Source organism: Hibiscus syriacus, unplaced genomic scaffold (assembly GCF_006381635.1).
Source record: "Hibiscus syriacus cultivar Baekdansim isolate YM2019G1 unplaced genomic scaffold, ASM638163v2 tig00112738_pilon, whole genome shotgun sequence".
Classification (NCBI taxonomy): Eukaryota; Viridiplantae; Streptophyta; class Magnoliopsida; order Malvales; family Malvaceae; genus Hibiscus; species Hibiscus syriacus.
This window is the reverse complement of record NW_024063392.1, coordinates 1,757,967-1,779,326: the sequence shown is the minus strand read 5'-3', so window position 1 is coordinate 1,779,326 and position 21,360 is coordinate 1,757,967. Positions and strand designations below refer to the sequence as shown.

Sequence of the window (21,360 nt, the reverse complement as noted above, 5' to 3'; positions counted from 1 at the left end):
TCTATTTAAGTATTAAGTATTTGTTTAAATTAACTTTAAAAGAGAAAGGTCTTAATTCGAAAATGAGCATATTTAAAATATATTAATAAATTATATGAATGTGTACCTTTTTATACAAAGTTTATATATAATATGTTAAAAAGATATATAATGTCAACATAATTTAATAAGAATATATTTTCACATGTCAAGTCTAAATTATTTTTTTATAGAAATAGAATCAGCTAATTTGATTAAAAAATATAACATCCAAAATTATAATTAAGATTTACAATTATAATCATAAATTAAATACATAATTAAGACATTTTTCTGTAACTATTGACATGAAGAACTAGCTACTTGAGACTTGAGATTACACAAGGAAAAGGTGAAAAATTCATCTAAAAAAACTAGAATAACCACAACAAGTTATGAAACTACTGATAGACTCATGGGTAAGTAGAATGAGATTCTAATGGATTCAATATTGATATTTCGAGTATTCAGTTAAAAATGCTGATAGTACTAACCACATTCAAACATGAAACTGATTCAAATACTTCAAGTTTTCGAATTAAAACTGAACTTGTGTTTTCAAACTAGTGAAGCAATGACAAAGTAAAAATCTTAATTTATTACTTCAGAATGAAATACTGTCTAAGGCAAATAAAAGAAATAGCAATTGTCGCCAAAATGTTACATTTTATGATTGGGAACAGCAGCGTTGAAAGAAGTGAATATAAAAAAACACCTGTAGCACATGCACTTGTCCGGGGGATGAGATATATAGAATTTTGCAAATGCAGTTTCAACTTTCATGTCTAACGTGATGAAAACAAACAAAAAGAAAGGGCGGAATTTCATAATTTCCCCTCTACTTTGCCTGAGGGTGAGAAGCAATGAACTCAACAGCATGATTGATCGTGCTGATCTTGTCTGCCTCATTATCAGGTATCTCGAACCCAAATTCTTCTTCAAGGGCCATCACAACTTCCACGGTGTCCAAACTATCTAACCCGAGATCTTTTTGAAAATGGGCATTCGGAGTAACCTGCAAAATACAAAAAACTAAACAGAATGAAACAACTACGCAGGAATATTCATACCAGAATCTAACACTCACACTTGAGTCTTTGTAAATAGGTCAGAATATCTCACTAGAAATTGCAATCATAATAAATGATACTGTTTAATCATTTCAAAACTATTGGGCAAAAGAAATGCGAGGGGAAAAGGAAAACCCTAAGGATATGATATAGCAGGAGTTTTGTACGACTTTTTCCAGTTTCCTAACAGAAAGATGCATCAAGCAAAAGCTATGAAGCATTGACATAAGGAAATCCCTTTGTACACCGCCAAGAAGCAGAAATATGTAGGGAAAGGAAAAAAACTTATCTCAACATGGTCAAGACACATTTGAGTCGTACATTATTTAAATAAATATATAATATTTTTACTGTTGTATCATGTCTTAATTACATTCCTGTGTCACCATGCCTGTGTTGAGTCATACAAGTACGTTGTGTCCATATCCATGCTACTTCATGCAAAAAGATATGTTGAAGTAATTCAACAAACTGATATAGTGCTTAATTAAGATAAGGGCTGGCATCTTATGAATCTACAAGACTACAAGCATCTTTCTAAGTAGTAGAATACCCAACAACCAGAGTCATATCATTTACAGTGGTCCACTTGTAAGTTAAAAAGGCTTCTTCCCGAGTAGATGTAAAATCGAACTTTTTTTTCACAACTATAACTAGAATTTAGGTTGACCTCATGCTTACAAGTCATCCTTGCTTGTATATCAATCATGAGCCAGACAACAATAATATTACAAAAACTTAAACTAACAATGCAGCTAAAGTAAATTTATTATTTCAATTTGATCTCAAACCCACAACCAAAACCACCTGATTACGCGTCGTTCATTCAAGCACCCCAATTTATTATTGGTCACAGAAACCCACATCAAATGAACCAAGCAGAAATCAGATATAAAGGGACGAAATCACTTGATAGACCAAACAACCAAACAGATCGTCCCACTGTTTCTTACATGCAGGTTTGTCAATTCAGATAGTTCACATTGATTTTCCCTCTTAAAGACATAAATTTGGAGGCATTTAACTAAAGCTGTAAAGCGTTTTTTTATTAGTTCACAGCTATTATATATCAAAGCAACAAAAATGGAGAAATTTATAGCCAAATGATTGAAAGATTGGTTTGATTTAGGAGAAATGCATCTCCTTTACTCCTGACCTGACCAATCATAAAGTGAGCCGAGCAATCCAAAACCTAAACTAATGTTTCCCAGTACCACAGATAGAATTAAATCACTGTTATTTTATTTTGAAGAAGAGCATGGTAATACTTAAACAAAGCTATTGGATAATGAAAAGGAAGAGTGAACGAAATAAATACCCTAACTTAATTTATTTAATTTAATTAACAGAAGTAGTATTCAATTTCCCCCAAACCAAACAATAAACACAAAAAAAAAATCTAAACCCAAAAGAATTCAAGGAAAATGAACAAAAAAAAAGAGTGAAGTTAAAAGCAAATACCTTGGGAGGATCAACTTTCTGGAAGTTTTTGACGACGGAGACTACGCGATCGGTAACCTCAGACTTGTCGAGGAATGAGCCCATGACCTCGTCGGAGAAACGGCGGACGGCGTTGAAGGTGAGACTAAAGAGCCCATTGGGTATAGTTTTGGGGTTACGGAGTAGAGGCAGGTGAGTAGCGTTCAGCCTCAGATGCTTTAGCAGAGCTCCTCTCACGGCCGCCATTTCAATTAGATATCTCTCTTCTCTTCTCTTCCCTCTACTGGAAATCTCCAGAAACCTTTTTCTTTGCAGTGGGAAATGGTAACCTTTTGAAGCCTGTGAGTTGAGAAGCGAATAAATGTGAGAGATCAAATGCCAAATACGCCGTCGTTCTTTTCTTGTTAGGATAAATTGTATCCATGGCCACTTAGCTATTGGTGATTCTATTTTAACCATCACTCGTTTAAATTTATTAATCATATCACTTAATTATTTCAAGAAGGGTTTTAAATAAGACGGACATATCTCGAATCACCTAATTTCGACTAGATCAAAGTTCAGTTAACGCTCGAATCAATTGAACTTAACTCAAAATTCTTAATAAACTGAAACAAACTATTTGATACCTAACTTGAAAAACTCTCAAACAACTCAAAAAAATAAAATATTAAAGTTTTTAATTTTTAATTGAATTATAAATAATATTAATATTTATATATTATTTAAAAAATATATAATATAAGTCTTTCATGTTCTTAAGGTTCATGTTCAAACTTGAATTCGAGCTTAAATCGAGCTTGAGTTTAAGCTTTAATTGAGTTAAGTTTGAGAATGTTTTAAGTTTAATTTTTTTTTAGCTCGGGTCGAGCTTCTATTTTTTATTCTGAGTGGAGTTTGAAAATTTTAAGCTCGTGACTTGTAATATTTCGAATCGAGTTTTAATTTTTGATTTTAAGTTTAAGTCAAACTTAAAAATTTTAAGCTCACAAAATATTAAGTTTAATCAAATTCAACTTTAAACGTTTTGAGTAAAAAAAAACTTAACTCAACTCGTTTACTCACAATTAGATCACCTGATGTTAACATTTGATAAAAGAACTGACGAAACAATTAAAAATATAATATATTTACAAATTTAATTTTCATTATTTACTTATTAAATTGATTTAATCATAATTTTAATTTAATTCGATAATTTAACTTTATAATTCAATCATAACTTTAATTTAATTAAATAATTTAACTTTCTAATCCAATAGTAATCTTGTCATGACACGCGTAAAACGTGATCTAAATTATTTTTTAAAAATATTTTTATTTGTTTTGTTAAGTTTTTTCCATTGAAGTTTAGCATATTTTAAACAGATTTAAGTGAATAATCAAGAACGGAGACAAAAATTTTCCAAGATACATATACGGCCTAACAAACCTCGACTTGTCTCTCGATTAGCGTGGGTTCGAGGATCATGAAATCTGCGGATGAGTTGGGTCGGCAGTGTTTGGGCTAACATTGGTTCTGGCTCCATGATCAACTTCATAATAAATTCAAAGTGTGATGGCACCGTATTCACACACAAAATATTCAACTTCAAAATGCTGACGCTTTTATTCATTTCCTTGTTTATCATCGTCGCTCTCTCCGCCCTTCTCTTCAAGTTTGCCATTTCTGATGGTGAAATAATCTGAGAAACCCTAGTTTGCTTTCATTTTTCATATTTGGTTGTTTTTTTCTAATTCTGTCAAGTTGCACCTTTTTTGTAATACACTTCAGGAGATTATACTCTACTCTCAAAAAGGCATGTAAAGCGTGAAGAAATTGAAGATAAGGTAATTCCATAATTTTCTAATAGTTTTAGCTTTCTTTTAGAAGATATTATTAGTTTTTTTGTACTGTTTTTTGGGGTTTTCATATGTTTTATTTTTCTTAATACTGGGGACAGGTTGTTTGGATTACTGGAGCTAGCCGTGGGATTGGTAAGAATTCTACTAGTATTTATTTTATTTAACTTTTTTGTTCATTCACTAAATTTTGCTACTCATTTTTGGGTTTGTGAAATTGCTTCATCAAATTCAACTGCATGACAGTATATGGATTATGGGGTTGTTTACTAGTTCATTATTTTATGTTTATGTTTGATAAGTATATAATTTTATTCTTCTTTTGGGACTTAGGGCTTATATACTTAACAAATTTATGGTTATTAACCTTTTTTATTGCCTTTTTTGCTATTTAAATTGTTCCAAATATGGAAGAAACATCTCTAACTCTTTTAGCGGGGTGAAGGGACTGGAATATTTGTGGCATCTTGAATCTAGTCTTACTAAGGTAAAAAGAAGGATTTGTAGATAGTCAATCGTTCCTTAAATCTTGTACATTAGAATTGTTTTAGCTGTGTTGCTCGCGCCATTTGTTGATTGTCTGTCATCTATGATGTGGCATGCATTTTTCTTTTATTGTTTTGTAGTTGATTCGGATTGCTGTTTCACATTTTTGACACATTCTATTTTAAATGGTTGTTTAGGAGAAATTCTTGCCAAACAATTGGCAAGTTTAGGGGCCAAACTTATTCTTTCTGCACGAAATGGAACTGAACTGGAGCGAGTTAGGAAACAACTTACTGGTACGGGTCCTAGATTTTAATTTTTTTTCCGGGGTTGGTACCCCTCTATTATATATGTTAGTATGCTTGCAGGTAAATACGCACCTGAGCAAGTAAAGATTTTGCCCCTTGATTTGTCATCTGAAGAGGATAGACTCAAGGAAGCTATAGACAAAGCAGAATCCTTTTTTCCCGGTGTTGGTGTTGATTATATGTTCCACAATGCAGCTTATGAGCGTCCTGTAAGTGTGCACAACCTAATTCTTGATAGAGATTCATTGGTCATTGAATTAACAATTTTCTATTGCTAACCAGATTTCCTGGAACATGTGAAAACAGAGTAGTAAAACAAAGTAGGTCATTAGCTAAGATGTGTCCTGAAGTCTTTGTTGCCGGCTTTTTTCTCATTCTCATTTTGGTTGGGAGGGGCGACAATCGAATAATTGAACACTATCATTTAAAAAGGTGGTGATATGTTCAGTTATGCATTGAATTCTTAATCATCACGCTTCATTTCTCAAATCTTCCTGCCTTCAAACATTTGAACATTTTACTGTGGAGTCTCTCTCTCTCTCTCTCTCTCTCTCTCTTACTTGTTGCTTTCCCCACCCACCATGACATGTTTGATTATTTTCAATAACCGATTCCAACACAGAATATATATGTACAACCCACGTGACCCAATATTATAGAAATTTTCGTATGAAAAAGTATTTTCAACGTAAATCACCTGACCCAATATCATAAAAGGTTTTTTCATGGAACTAATGTCCTTCATTGAGCAGCTTGATATGCCTTTTTGTTTGGGGGTGACTTCAACGCATATCTGAATCAGGAGGAAAAAGCGGGAAGATCCCAAAACATGTATACGATGAGGTTATTCAACGATTTTGTACTACAGGAAAACCTGATAGATTTACCTATGTTGGGTGGTCGTTTCATGTGGTGCAACAATAGAGAATCCTCCACGGAAGTCAGGCTTGATTATTTTTTGTTGGCATTTGTTTTGTATCCGCTTTTCCAAAGATAACTCAAAGTCTTTTGTCGAAATCGTTATCTGACCATTACACCATTATGCTTAAAAAAAGTGGGGTAAACTGGGGCCCTAGGCCTTTTAGGTTGTTCAATTATGTGTTAGAGGAAGAAGGGTTTCAAGAGATGGTGAAAAAGGAGCTGCAGGGGTCTCAAATGGGCAGAAGGAAGAGAGGTATTATGAACATTCTTAAAAATTCAAAAAAGGCCATCAAGGAGTGGACAAGTAGCAATCATTTGAAACTGCCTAGAATGATTTTGAATTTAGAAAGGAAGATTCACGAGATGGAATTGGTTGTGCAGCAGGGTCCTTCGCCATTTCCAGTGGAAGCCTTGGTGAAAACAAGGAGGAGCTATGGGATTTATACCAAAAGGATGAGCAAATTTGGGCCCAACAATCCCGAGTGAAGTGGATCAAAGATGGGGATAGGAATTCAAGATTTTTCCACCAATGTGCTACGAGGAAGGGCAAAATTAATTCTATTAAATTCCCAAAAGTTAAGGATGGCTTGATCTCGGATTCTAATCAGATCAAGAGTAGCGTTCAAGATTTCTTCAAAGATGCCTATAATTAAAAGAATATGCTAGATGTAGATTCTATGGACCTCAACTTCTCCAAGCTATCGGAGGCTCAATGATCGTTTTTGGAAAGCCCCTTCTCGGAAGAGGAAGTGTGGGAGGCCATCACATCCATAGATAGCAATAAAGCACCAGGGCCTGACGACCTAAGCATGGGTTTCTTCAAGAAGTTCTGGCCCAACCTCAAACCCGAGATTATGAGATTCTTTAAGGATTTCTTTAAGGGGAAGAACTGGGAGATTGGGTCAATCACTCTTTTATCACTCTTATACCAAAGAAGAACAACCCGAAATGCTTGGATGAATATGGGTCAAGCAGCCTTGTAGGTGGTTTATACAAGATGCTTTCTAAGGTTTTGGCCAGAAGGTTGAGATTGCACATTGATTGCTTAATCGACCCCTCACAATTCGCTTTTATTCCCGGGAGGTAGATTATGGATTGCTCTTTCATAGAAAACGAAGGAATTGATTCTCGGAGGAAAAAAAGACTAAAAGGAGTGGCCTTTAAGGTGGATTTTAGAAGAGCCTACGACTCAGTTGATTTGTTGATTTTGCTTAAAATCATGACAAAAATGGGGTTTGGGCAGAGGTGGTGTTCGTGGATTTACAAATGCATCTCTTCAGTCACTATTTCTGTTTTAGTAAATGGGTCACCAACAGAAGATTTTAAGATTGCGAGAGGGCTTGGGCAAGGATGTTCCTTGTCTCCCTTGTTATTTAATTTAGCTGGAGAATTATTAAACTTGATGTTGACCAAGGCAGTCAGATTGGGGCTGTTTAAGGGCTTTGAAATTGGCAAGACTGGAAATTCATTCATGTTATCTCACCTACAATTTGTGGATGATTTGTTAATTTTCTGCAATGCTTCCATTGGTCAATTGAAGAATGTAAGTAGAGTTCTACGCATTTTCGAGTTGATGTCTGGTCTACAATTGACTCTGTTTAAGAGCAGAATTATGGGAATTAATTTGGGCGACGAGGTGACTAAGGAATGGGTGGATGTTTTGGGATGCTCCGTTGGGGTGTTTCCTACAGAATATCTTGGTCTTCCCCTTGGTGTAGAAAAAAAACTCGACAACACTATGGGATTCGACAATTCAAAGATTTTACAATAAATGACAGTTTGGAAAGCAACATACCTATCATTGGCGGGAAGAGTGGTTTTAGTTAAGTTGGTCCTCAGCTCTTTACCGATATATTTCGTATTCATCTTCAGATTACCAACCAATGTTTTGAAGAAAATAAACTCGATAATGGCGAAGTTCGTTTAGGGGGTTCCGGTGGAAAAGAAGATACGTTGGGTTAGATGGTTGACTGTATGCCAACCTAAGATGTTGGGAGGCCTAGGCATTATTGACCTCAATTTACTGAACAGTGCTCTCCTTGGAAAATGGACTTGGAAGTTTGCAATTGTGAAAGATACTTGGTGGCAAAGGTTAGTGTGCAGCAAGTATAGTGTAAACCCAATTACTGTTCGGATCAAAAATGATTCATTCCCTAGAGCTTCATAGATTTGGAAAGGGGTGGCGAACAATAGTGGGAAAAACGATGATTTTGGGAAGTGTTTTCAGAATCACCTTCAGCCTAAGGTGGGTAAGGGAGATTCTTTTCGTTTTTGACAGGACATTTGGTTAGGCAGCTTCCCTCCAAAGTCTTAGTTTCCGAGACTGTTCGCTCTCTTGGTCAACAAAGAGGGGACAATTGCAGATTTTAGATGTTGGAATCAATCTGGTTGGTGTTGAAACATTCAAATGAGACGTAACCTTGCTGATTGGGAAGTGGAGCAGTGGCTAAATCTCAACTCTTTATTATGCAATTTCTCTTTCGGGGCCGTGGAGGAAGATTGTTACTTATGGTCTGTGGGAACGGGGAGGGGACCTACTTGGTTTAAGTCCTGTGTTAGATTAATGTATGATCGATCAACCAACAACCCTTTTTGGTTGAATCAAGTCTGGATTGGGGTTGCCCCCGAGAGTGGAGTCTTTCGTTTGGCAGGCAATCCATTAGAAACTGGTTGTGAAATCGAAACTCTTGAAACGTGGCATTTCTGGTTTAGAGGACATGTTGTGTCCACTATGTGGGTTGGAAACAGAAACCATTAACCACTTATTAGTGTCGTGCAAGGTGGTGTGGGATCTTTGCCGCAGTTTCCTACGGGTTTGGAATGTCTCTGCTATCTTGCCTCATAACCTTGGAGTCCTCCTAGTTACTTGGTCGGATCTTGTTCCTCGCTCACACATTTTGACTTTTATTCCAAGGGTGATTATGTGGTCAGCGTGGAAGCGTAGGAACGCGATAATTTTTTAGAATGGCTCGCTTGATCAAGTTCAACTTTCTTTCCTTACTATATTCAGATTGGCTTCATGGTTTTTTTGCCAAGTTTCCTAGTGTATCGGTGCTATTTGACTCTCGTGGGTGATCCATCTTTGGTGGATCTTTAGTGGTCTATGAAAAAGGTTTCTTCCTCCCCTCACCTTGTCTCCTCCTCCCTGAGATTTTTTTCAAGGTTAATGTAGATGGAGCGATAGATAAGGATTGGCAAAGCGGTGACATTGGAGGATTATTACATAACTCGAATGGAGAGTTGTTGGGGTCCTTCTTGGAACATGTTGGGCCTGGTCCCCCTATCTTGGCTGAACTAATGGCAATTAAAGCTGGCTTACGCCTCTTCTTTGAGTCGGGGTGGGGGTCTAAAGGAATATTGGTTATGGAGTGCGACTGTATTAATGCCTTAGAGTGGATAAAAAATCTTGGCACATGCCCAACCCTGTTTGAGTCATTAGTTAAGGAAATTGCTACTAAGGTGTTGGATCGTAACGTATTGTCAAACATATTCAAAGATGTGTTAATTGGAAGGCTGACGAACTAGTAAAGTTGGGAATTGGTTAAGAGTTCTTATGTAGTCTACTGTGTTTTGCTTGTATGTAGGAGGTTTGGATCATGTTGCTAGGTGTCTATTTCTTTTGTAGGATCTATGTACCCTTTGTAATCTTGACAGTTTGGTAATAAAATTGAGGTACTCTTTTTCTCCATCCAATGTCCGTCGAGATACCTCCCAGTATTTCAACGGTTATGAAGGGGTTTTTTAATGAGACTTCCCTTTCTTATAAAAAAAGAATTATTTTATTATATTAGTTAACACATTAAGTAACAAATTTACTAAAATAGCAGAAAAAATATACTTGGGGCAGGTTGGCCTGACCTGATTTTTTAAGCATGAAACTTGTCTTATTTATCAAACCAAAAACATGTTTCTTTGGTTTGGCGAAGGAGGGAACCTATCAAGTATGTTCTTTTTGTGATCATATGAACTATTGCAGAAAGCCTGTTTGGCTGTTTCTCCTTGCTCCTTATGCATGAATTGATCTGATAGCTTAATTTTGTGGTCAAATAATGCTTTAATTTCTTTGAAAGTAAGAATGTATGAATGCTACTTTCCCTTTTCCGACTGAAAGTCCACATCTTCAATCTGTAGTTTCAACTACTTGTGCTCAGTAGTTTCACTAGCTGCATGTGGATTTGGTACAACTCCTCAGCATTATGGTTTGTTATAATGACAAAGCATCTTCTTTCTGTGAGGCATGTCATATGATTCTCTAACTCAAGCAAACTGGCTAATATTGACAGTCTGTACATGATATTTTTCTACAATATTTCTATAGTTCATAGCTGTCTATTTGAAAAGTTGCATCCCAAGCCTAGAGTAACATTTCCTATACTGTTTTTCTATGTTATTGTTCTTCACCCACCCCCTATTATTACTATTATTACTATTTTATTATTGTGTGCAGAAAACGACGGCTTTGGATGTAACAGAGGAAAGTCTTAAGGTATGGGGGAGTCCTTGTGCAATAGTAATTGTTAGACCTAATTGATATATTTGGATCTCCTTATGCTGCTACAAAATTTTAAACAGTCATAGGTTTGCTGGAACAATTCCCATTCAGTCTAGGTATAATGAAACAGTACATTAGGATTACATGCATGATTTTTTGTTAGTTGTCTTTACAAAAGTAAACATTTCATTATCTTTCTTTGCTGCTAGGCTACATTCAATGTGAATGTATTCGGGACAATATCTCTCACACGGCTGCTGACACCTTTTATGCTAAGAAGGGGAAGAGGTCACTTTGTTGTGGTATGTCATACGTGGAACTGAATGATATTTCACCCATAGAAAATTGCAAAATTTCTTTTATTGTAAGAAAAGAGAAAAAGGAGTAATATGCATTTATAGTTCCGGGAAAATGGGTGATCAGATGCTCCATGCTGTAAAATTTTAATTGCTGCTTTTAGAGCTTTAGGTTGTGATGCAATCTTTTTTCTTCTTTCTACTGACCAGTTACAGAGCATCATATACGTTGATAGGCATGGGCTTGAGTCTTCAAGAGCTGAAAGTACATTTATATTGTTTCCTTTGCTTGTTATTTAATATACATGTTTGATTTGATTACAATTATGTGCAGATGAGCAGTGCTGCTGGAAAGACACCTGCACCTGGTCAGGCAGTGTACTCAGCTTCTAAATATGCTTTAAATGGATATTTCCATACCTTGCGTTCTGAGGTATAAAGATGACAACTAAGTTTTTTGTTCTTTGTGTTTATTTATTAATATTCCTTAATTGATGAGGTTTTGGAGTTTGGGCGACTCTATTTTTTTCTCACCTAAAAGAAAATAAAAGTTGTATGGTTTTAGACTTAGCATGGAAATTGACGGTTAGTATTAAGCATGTACGACAACTTAAGTTTTCTAATGGTTGTCTGTGTGGCCTCGTGGCTTGAAGAGGGGAGACCAGATGGCAATGATGAGACTGTAGTGGGAGAAGACCGCTTGGAAGAATCAAGGCAACAATCATTGGTGCATGGTAGAGATAACGAACCCATTAATAACGTGGGGACAGTTTCCCTGGTAAATAGGAGAAGCTTTAATGGGGAGTTCGCAGGTTTTGGATTGAGAGATTGCGTGACCCCAATCTCTGGTGGGTAGACCCAATCCATTTCAGAGGAATTTCAGAATATTGCAATTCGTCCTTCTGGGCCTGTAGTAAATCTAGCCCAATTTGGATTTGGGAAAGAGATGGGAGCATCGATCTAGACTTTTCAGGGCCAGAGGGGGCGAGAGTAATGTGGCTATTAGAAATAAAGGTCAGGGCCTTATTATCGAAGGAGGAATTGTCTCGAAACCATCAGGGAATTCGTTTGGGAGAGAAACTGACTCTGTCGATTGAAGCTGTCGTTCGAAGTCTAGAGACTCCTCCCGAAGGAGGACTACTTCACCGTCATCGAATTGTCTTCATGCAAGAAGTGCCTCAATTGGTAGGGTCTATAGTGGTTTTTTTGATAAGGTTTATAATAGGTCTAGAGGGAGGTAGGTCAGTTGTCGCTCGGAGATGGGAAGCAGGCTCTTATAGTCTGAAGATGCTGATGTGGAGCTAGAGGCCACCTGGGAGGTTAGTAAGATGTTGGGCATTACTTTTCAGGGAGGAAAATAGGCCTTTGCTAAGAAATTCTCCGATTTGGAGAAGGAGAAGGAGAAGGAGAAGGGAATGGAGAGCAGGAGATAACTCCCCAGTCTCGTCAAAGGGTTTTGTTTATTTCTTGTTTTTATGTCAAGAATATCGTGCGTATCTTGGAATGTTAGGGGGCTGGGAAGGAAGTAGGAGTTGTGAAAAAATTGGTGGTAAATAAGAGACCATTTGTACTGTTTTTGCAGGAAACAAAAGTGGATCATGTCAATCCTGCGTTGTTAAGAAAATTGGGGGGGGGGAGTTGTGTGGGATGGCTATGTCTCCCTCAGAAGGTGTTGCAGGACGGATCATAAGTCTTTGGAACGAGAGTAGGTTGGAGGTTTTGGATCAGTCTATTTCCAAAAGGTTTGTGGCAATTAGGGGCAGATTGAAGGATTACTCAGAGCAATGTTGCTTCATCAACATGGACCGACAATAGAGTTTGATAAGGAGAGTTTTTTTCAAGGATCTTCTATCTTTTATAGAGCGGTTGGATTGTCCCTTCTGTGTTGGTGGAAATTTTATTTCGTACTTATCGCCGTAGGAAAAGAAGGGTAAAACTCAGAATATGCACTCAATAGGAATTTTCAGGGATTTCGTTCTCAAGGCTAAGATGATTGACATGCCACTATCTTTTGGTACGTTCACGTGGTGCAATAATAGGGAATCCCCCTCTTTTGCTAGGTTTGATCGTTTCTCGGTGGATTCCCAAATTCACTATCAAATCACAGCGTCATAGTATTGGAAAGTAAGGGTGTCAATTGGGATCCTAAACCCTTTAAGTTGTTTAACTATCTGATGGAGGAGGATGGTGATGTGATCCCGGTTATGTTCCGAGTCATATATGATGTTGCCCGATCGTGATCCTAGTAAGAACTTCGCAGTGCTTTGATTGAAGACTGAAGATGAACAAACAACGTTACAAGAAAGAAATTGATATAAGTAAATTGAAAATGAAAGGTTGTAGGTTATGATAAAGTGGTTTGAAAGTTGATGGAAGAGTGATGGTTGTTGTGGTTTAATGACATGAAGGAAAGTGGGGAAAGTGTAGTAGTGATAATAATTTATAATGTGGAAAGAATGGAAGTATGATGAAGGTAAAAGATGTTATGGCGTGGGAGATGAATGATAAAATAAAAAGTGTGGATTGTGCCCGCTAGCTATATGGAGCTAGGAACCAACAATATACAAAGATGGAAACGAAGTGATAGAGGGTGGAGCGTGACCCACTAGCTATAGGTGAGTTAGGAACCAACATTATAAAAAATGAAATGGAGGAAGGCTTTAAGACTGACAAGAAACCGATAGAGTTCTAATCCAAGAACTAAAATGAAAGCAACCTTTCAAAGAGTATATTATGCAAAAAGTTCTAAGTGCAAATGCCATGGAGGTTCCTATTTATAGTGTTGATAGGCACCATATGAAGAGTTTTTACAATTAAAATAAAACAATTACCTAAATGCAATTAAATTCAATTAAATGACTTTTCATTCTTCTTATCCTTTGATGGCTGACCATGTAGATTGAAAATGGATGATTTAAGCTTTAATTTGAGATAATTCTAGCCTTAAATTCGTCCAAAAAGGAGGGGTGACTCTTGGGCTGCCTTGCTTTGCTTGCAAATGGAAGAAAAGAGGATAAATGAAGTCATAGGATGAATGTGGACATCCTACATGTCCAAATCAGCTTGTCTCTTCAAATTCCTTGCTGATTTTATCACTTCATTTGGTGGCTAAATGAAATAAAATCAGCCTTCATTGCTTGTTCCCTTGTAGAATATGATCAACCTTCAAAAGATGATAAAGGCCTTGAATGCTAAGTTTTGAATGCTGGTTATTGCATGTCCCCTTGCTTGAACATGAATGGCCTTTAATGGGTGATAACATTAACCTTGAATTCCTTGAACTGGTGAACTAAGATGGCCATCAATTGCTTGTCTCTTGGTAGAAGATGAAAGGATTCTTCCTTGGCTCAAACTCATCCAAATCATCCTTGTATAAAATTCCCGTAATGAAAATTCCAGCCTGCACTGTCTTCAGTAAATCAATCATATCTCAAGCTCCCGATATCGGATTGAGGTGATTCAAAAGGCGTTGGAAAGCTAAGAGATAGAGGAATAATTTCCAATTGATTTATGGACCCAAAAACGTCTGTATCACATCCAGAATTAGAAGACATTCTGATTGATATTCTTGCATCTGTTGAAACCGTTCAACTTCTCTCATGCACCTAGACACAAAGGTGAACTTTATTCAATCTTTAAAAACATGCATGAAACAATTAAGAGTTAGTCTAATAAATGAACTAGTTTGATGAATAAACTAGTTTAATTAATGAACTAACTTTATTCAATGAGCTAGATGCATGAATGAAGTAGCTTACTAAATGATCTAAATATGCATAAATGAACTACATCCCTAAATGAACTAGATGATTTAAATGCAATGTATGCTTAAATGAACAACACACTTATTAAATGCAATGAATGTCATGCAACTAATAAAACTCATGCAATGAATGATATCATATGATAAGTATATCCTAAGAGGTAAATACAAACATATGATAAAATATAGTGCATAAATGAGTAGGTATAAGATGAAGTAAGGTAGAACTCCCTTTGAATCAGCCTTGGTTAACTTCAATGATTTAATCAGATCAAGACAAAAGTTAGGGCTGATTGGGATCACATCAGATGGGTTTCAAGATATGATGGAATCTGAACTCAAGAAGTTGATGAAAGATAAGAGAAAAGGGGGTATAGTGAACTTACTAAAAGAATCAAAGAAAGCAATTAAAGGTTGGTGCAATAATAGCCATTCAAAACTGCCAGGGAGGATATCCTTACTAGAGAGGTCAATTTTGGAGATGGAGTTGGACCTTCAATAGGTGTCATCTTCAATTTCGATGGGCTCCCTTGTGAAGTTTAAGAAAGATTTATGGGCTCTGTATAGAAAAGAAGAATGGATTTGGTTTCAGAAATCTCGTGTGAAGTGGATTCAAGATAGAGATAGAAACTCTAGGTTCTTCCATCAATGCGCTCTAAAGAGAAGTAGGGTGAACTCCATGAAGTTGTTGGAAGTCGATGGCAAGTTGATTGATGATCCAATCCATATTAAATACAATGTTTTTGAATTCTTTAAGAAGGCATATAATTTGAAGCCAACAATTAGAGATTTGGAGTGACTGATACTGACATGGATTTTGCAAAATTATCCGAGGCACAATGCTCTGTTTTAGAAAGCCCTTTCTCGGAGGAAGAAATCTGGATTGCGATAGCCTCTTCGAATAGCAATAAGGCTCTGGGCCCTGATGGCCTAAACATGGGTTTTTTCAAAAAGTTCTGGCAATCACTTAAGGAGGATATCTTAAGGTTTTTCAATGACTTCTATGGGGGAAGAGGTGGGAGGGAGGGTTTAATCACTCTTTTATTACTCTCATGCCTGAGGTTCCTAATCCGGTTAGATTGGAAGATTGCTGGCCGATTATTGGTTGGAGGTTTCTACAAGATCTTGTCGAAGTTCCTCTCCAGACGATTAAGGATGTACATTGGCTCTTTGATAGGTCCTTCACAATTTTCTTTTATCCTTGGAAGACAGATTCTAGAAGGTCAATTAAAGCTTTAGAATTTTTTGTAATGCTTTAGAAGGTCAATTAAAGAATGTGAAAAGAGTTATGAGAATTTTTTAAATGTGCTTGGGGTTACAATTAAACCTATCTAAAAGTAAGGTTTTTGGTATAAATGTTGAGGAAAATACTCTTAAAGATTGAGCAGTATCTATTGGTTGTTCGTTTGTTTTTTTCCGACAGAATATCTTGGGCTTCCCCTTGGAGCAAAAAAGAATTCGACAATGATGTGGGATTCGGTTGTTCAACGTTTTTATCAGAAATTGGCAGGATGGAAAGTGGCCACGCTTTATCTTGCGGGGAGAGTTGTGCTGGTGAAATCAGTATTGAGTTCCTTGCAAAGTTTCTATGTCTTCATTTAGAATGCCGTCGAGTGTCCGTAAAAAACTTAACTCAATCATGGCTAATTTTATATGGAGCTGATCGGTTGAGACGAAGCGCATCCATTGGGTTAAATGGTCGTCGGTATGCAAACCTAAAGAATTTGGGGGTTTGGGTATTATTTTTTTTATAGGAATAGGATGCCTCATTAAAAACCTCCCTCATAGTAGTCCTCTGCCCTAAGGCTAGAACCAACTAGCAGAAGGAGGAAAAAAGTGCATCAATTTATTAATAATAAGCCAGTTACATAAGACTTAAAAACAGTCTTACAAACTACATAAAACTTAAGACACTTTCCTCTAAGACATACAAACCAACCAAAACAACGTTATTAATCACGCAATTCCTTCCTTTGCTAGCTTATCAGCCTCAGAGTTACACTTTCTAGGAATCCACCTAACAATAACCTGTTTAGCTGAAACAGTAGAGACAATTTCCTTGACAAAATTTAACAGAAAAGCAGGGGCTATAGCTTGGTTTTTTATCCAGTCCACTGCTATCTTTGAATCACTTTCAATAATTAGTCTGCCTTCAAAGCCCATTGTGATGAAACAAATAGATCAATGCCTTTTTTGATAGCCTTAAGCTCTACTAGGATGGTAGGAGTAGGACCGACACTTTCTGAAAATGAGATAAGTATAACCCGATTCCAATCTCTGAGGATACCCCCTATTCCAGCATTCATTCCAACCGTACTAACAGCCCCATCCACATTCATCTTAAAAAAATCCCCTGGAGGAGGACTCCAGCACTTCACCATCCTGTTCAGGTCGTTGAACTCTGTTAGATTATCAGCCAAAGAAGGGTCAACAATTAAAGAATCCACCTGAATAGGGATTAGGGGATACTTTGCTATATATCATTTGGCTAACCTTAACCGAACAGTGAAAAACACTGATAATCTATCCAACTCTTTTTTTCCAAAGATGATCTCATTTCTAATCTTCCAAATTGACTAAAAGAGTACCCCCGGAATAAACTTCCACATAGCAGATTTAGGATTCACATCAGCCCAAGAACTGATCAGAGATGGAGGGTCTGGCGGAAGAGCTAGCCGAATACCCCAGTACCCTATAATCTTATTCCACAGTTCCCACGTAACTTGACATGAAATAAAAAGATGTTGGATTTATTCATCCCCTTGGTTACAAAGAGGGCAGAGAATGTTCTCTCCTAAAGGAACCCCTCTTCTCAATAATTAAACTTGATTTGAACTTGATGAATCGAGCTCTACTTAGGAAGTAGACTTGGAAATTCGTCAATGAGAAAGAGTCGTGGTGGAAAAAGATGGTGTGTTGCAAGTATAATTTGGATTCTAGAACGGTCCTGATGAATAAAGTTTTGCCATCTCAATCTTCATGGTTTTGGAGAGGTGTGGTGAATAATTGCTGGACAGATGATACATTTGGATTAAATTTTCGCAAGCATCTTCAAGTGCAAGTGGGGAAGGGGGATTCGATACTATTCTGGCATGACTGCTGGCTCTGTAATAATCCACTGAAAATGCAGTTCACTAGGCTTTTTGTTCTTTCGACAAATAAAAATGAGAAAATCTTGGAGTACGGTTTCTTCAATTTAGAAGGGTGGTGTTGTGACATACAAATGAGAAGGAATCTTTTTGACAGGGAATTGGATCAATGGATTGAACTTATGTCGCTTCTGGATAATGTTAAATTGGGATTGGATTTGGAAGACTATGGTATGTAGACAGGAATGGAGATGGCTCGTTTTCGGTTAAGTCTTGTGTTAGACTAGCGTCTGGACTGATCGAACCAAATCCGTTCTGGTTGAAGAATGTTTGGTCTGGGTTGGTCCCTCCTAGAGTGGAGGCGTTTATTTGGTAGGTGGTTCACCAAAAAGCGGCTGTGAAGTCTGAGCTAGTCAAGCGTAGTGTTAATGGGATTGAAGACCCCCTGTGCCCCTTATGTCGTCTTGAGCCTAAGTCGATTTCCCATCTGTTCTTTTCCTGTAAAGTTGCGTGGGATTTATGGTCGGGTTTATGAGGTTTTGGAACGTGTCCAATGCTCTCCTTGTTCCTATCTGCTTGGGTGAATTTTCTTCCCAAGTCTGTTATATGGAACTTCATTTCGGGAGTCGTTTTGTGGTCCGTATGGAAATGTTGAAACAACATGGTGTTTGAGAATGGGAAGCTAGACCTAACTAAATTGTTCTTCTTAGCTAGATACAGATTGGCTTCTTGGTTCTTGGCCAAAGACTATGAGGGTAAACAATTGGATTCTTTTTGTGCTCCTGCCGGTCCTGGCCCTCCTATAATAGTTGACTTGAAAGCCATCCTAGCTGGGTTGTCTTTATTTTTGGATTCCGAATGGAGGGGGAAGGGTCAACTGACTTTGGAAAGTGGTTGTGTGAATGCGTTGAAGTGGATTAAGAATCCCGGATCTTGTCCAGACTCTGTTGACAAGTTAGTTAAGGATATTGTCCATGGTGTATCGGTTAGTAACGTTATTTTAAGGCACATTCCGAGAGGTGCTAATTGGGAGGCGGATAGCTAGCTAAGTTTGGCATTGGGTAACTTTCTATGTTGTTTTTGGCTGGGTAGGGTGTGGCTTTTTAAGTGAGTAGTGTTAGTCCAGTCGGGTTCCCAGCCTATCTTGAGTTTTGATCCTTGGTGTAATTTGAATCATTTAATAAAATTTTGAGGTACTCTTTTCCTTCTTCCAATGTCCGTTGAGATACTTCTCATTTTTCAACGGATATGAAGGCGGAATTTTAATGAGACCTCCTTTCTTATAAAAAAAAAATATTCTGTCTCATTCTTTCCCTTTTTCCCTTTATTCTTTGGCATGCAGCTCTGTCAGAAAGGGATTAAGGTTACTGTAGTTTGTCCTGGGCCAGTAGCAACTCCAAATGGTTCCGGAGCAACATCTTCCACAACTAACGTTTCCTCTGAGGTGTGTTCCTGTGGTCATTAAATTAATCATGTAGCTAATTGGATATTGACATCTTTTAAGGGAAAAGTACACAAATGGTCCCCCGACTATAGGGTGACCATTTTTTAATTTTTAATAGCCGGGGACGCAACAAAACAATGTCCTATAATTGGGGGACCATTTTCTAACTTTAATAGTCGAGGAACTCAACAAAACAATACCTTATAGTTGGGGGAGCATGTGTACTTTACCCTCTTTTTTTTAAACAATAATTTTTTTTGGTTCTCAAAATATTTTCAATTAACCTAACCTTATCATATGCAACCTAAATGGCTTGAGGGTCCAATACTGCCAATTTACTGTCTTCCCTAACGTTGTATAAAAAACCTTATTTTGTCCCCTTTTCAATGCTGTTGTACTATCATAAGAAATGAGTTTATTACATTCTCTCTTGTAGAGATACTCTTTTCTACTTGTCAGTTGTCATGCCCTTTATTAGTCATTTAGGATAGTCCCTTTCTGTTTCACTAGTCATTTTTTGTGATAGTACAACGTTGTACAAAAGCTGGTTTTTGTCCCCTTTTCTACATGTCCATTCTTAAAACATTTTTGGGATTTAATTGTTAGACATTGCACGCGAGTTTAATAGTCTCTTTTTTTTAATGTCAATAGAAGCGTGTGTCAGCTGAAAGGTGTGCAGAACTCACAATCATTGCTGCCTCTCATGGTTTGAAAGAAGTTTGGATATCCTACCAGGTATTTGCATAGTAGTTTAATTTCTTATCATTTGTTTCTATCTTTAATTATAATCTCTCTCTTATTTGTTATGTGTCACACCTTACAACCAAGAAGTGTTGAACGGTATAGCCAATTACTTGCTATATGCTATATGTTAACTCCATTGTTAAGGAGGGTGGGAGTTTGTTGGAGTGGCTCCAATCAAAATGTTGAGTAATGTTTTCGGTATCTGAAAATATAAGAAATATATAAAATTTAAGAATGATTGGAAGGAGAAAGTATAAGGAAATTAAACACAACTTTATACCGATTTCTCGACTTACAAATCCTGTGTCATGCTGATCCTTTTTTTCTCGACTTAATGTATTTGATAATTCTTTTTTATTTACTAATTCATTTGTTTTGGTGTTTGTTATTTGAGAGTTTTACCTATTTCTTTTTTCCTCTTGCCCTTTCATGTTTGAACGAATTTTCGATCTTCAATAATCCATGCATATTAGGAATTTTACGTTCAGTGTACTGTAATGATAATGCGTAGAAATACTTCTAACTTATCCATATTAAACTGTTACTCTTCATAACATTTGGTATCAAGATTTTAGTTATATATGTTTGTTACCTTAGATATTTATTGTATTAAATCTTGTATGAAAATTTGAACTTCATATAGTCGATTTTTTGCTATTTATTCCAAGAGCAAGACATGAGTAAAATGTGCTTACAAATAATGGAGTTATAGGAAAGTCTGGAAGGCGCACTCAGCTTTTAAGTTTTTGCAAATGGAACATTGTATTTAGTTGTCACGCACGAGACGGGTCACCCTCTTCTTCTCCTACTGTATGCTCTGATACACAAGTGAATGGTTTTATCTTGTGCAAGTAGTATAGGTAAGAACAATTTTTGATGTTTTTGGTTTGTTTTCTTCAGCCTGTACTCGCAGTAATGTATCTGGTGCAGTACATGCCTACCATTGGCTATTGGCTCATGGACAAGGTATGGTCCGTCAGTCTTCTTTCAATCCATTCCATGACACGGTCTTGTTTGCATCTCGATGAATCCCAAGGTTTTCCTATAACACATTGTAATATTTGTAACTGCAATCAAACTGTTGTATCATGTCATGTTTTTTCTTTTTTTTTTTATAATTTCTCGAAACTGTGGGTTTTGCTCCTGCCCCACCACCGCAGTTGTGTCCGATTTACAGTTAATGTAATGCGAACGAGTTTCAGGTTGGAAGGCGTCGAGTAGAAGCTGCTGCGGAGAAAGGCAACACCTACTCGTTGAGCTTACTTTTTGGGAAAAAGAAGGCAGCCTGAAAGTAAAGGGCGTCTTAATCTCTGTTGCACACCAGATTGAGATATTAACTAGTATGTTACCTTACCAACCCAACTCAGTAATTAATTAGACATATTCATGAGTCTGATTATTTATTTAGTTCGAAACGAATTTAGTGTGGAATGTGGTTGTAGTTATA

At 36.9% G+C, this 21,360-nt stretch overlaps 2 protein-coding genes across 2 annotated transcripts; one reads left to right on the top strand and one right to left on the bottom strand.

Moving 5' to 3' along the window:
* Window positions 1–606: 606 nt before the first annotated feature.
* LOC120182756 (acyl carrier protein 2, mitochondrial-like) lies at window positions 607–2,879 on the bottom strand. The gene is made up of 2 exons (XM_039187629.1): window positions 2,550–2,879; window positions 607–1,033 (listed from the first exon to the last, which is right to left on the bottom strand). Exons 1-2 carry the CDS (start codon window positions 2,772–2,774, stop codon window positions 857–859), a joined length of 402 nt encoding a protein of 133 aa, XP_039043560.1. The 5' UTR covers window positions 2,775–2,879; the 3' UTR covers window positions 607–856.
* A 1,064-nt stretch (window positions 2,880–3,943) lies between these two features.
* Window positions 3,944–21,360, top strand: LOC120182755 (dehydrogenase/reductase SDR family member 7-like). The gene is made up of 12 exons (XM_039187628.1): window positions 3,944–4,203; window positions 4,303–4,358; window positions 4,472–4,505; window positions 5,054–5,152; window positions 5,225–5,373; window positions 10,533–10,571; window positions 10,787–10,879; window positions 11,208–11,306; window positions 19,068–19,169; window positions 19,821–19,904; window positions 20,814–20,879; window positions 21,116–21,360. The coding sequence occupies exons 1-12, from the start codon at window positions 4,011–4,013 to the stop codon at window positions 21,200–21,202; spliced, it is 1,101 nt and encodes a 366-aa protein (XP_039043559.1). The 5' UTR covers window positions 3,944–4,010; the 3' UTR covers window positions 21,203–21,360.

Bases quoted from the DNA above. Each gene is read 5' to 3' on its own strand.
- LOC120182756 (XM_039187629.1), bottom strand. From the start codon at position 2,774: ATGGCGGCCGTGAGAGGAGCTCTGCTAAAGCATCTGAGGCTGAACGCT. The intron at 1,034-2,549 runs GTATTTGCTTTT...TGTATTTTGCAG, and splicing joins AGAAAGTTGATCCTCCCAAG to GTTACTCCGAATGCCCATTT.
- LOC120182755 (XM_039187628.1), top strand. From the start codon at position 4,011: ATGAGTTGGGTCGGCAGTGTTTGGGCTAACATTGGTTCTGGCTCCATG. The intron at 4,359-4,471 runs GTAATTCCATAA...TACTGGGGACAG, and splicing joins GTGAAGAAATTGAAGATAAG to GTTGTTTGGATTACTGGAGC. The intron at 20,880-21,115 runs GTATGGTCCGTC...AACGAGTTTCAG, and splicing joins GCTATTGGCTCATGGACAAG to GTTGGAAGGCGTCGAGTAGA.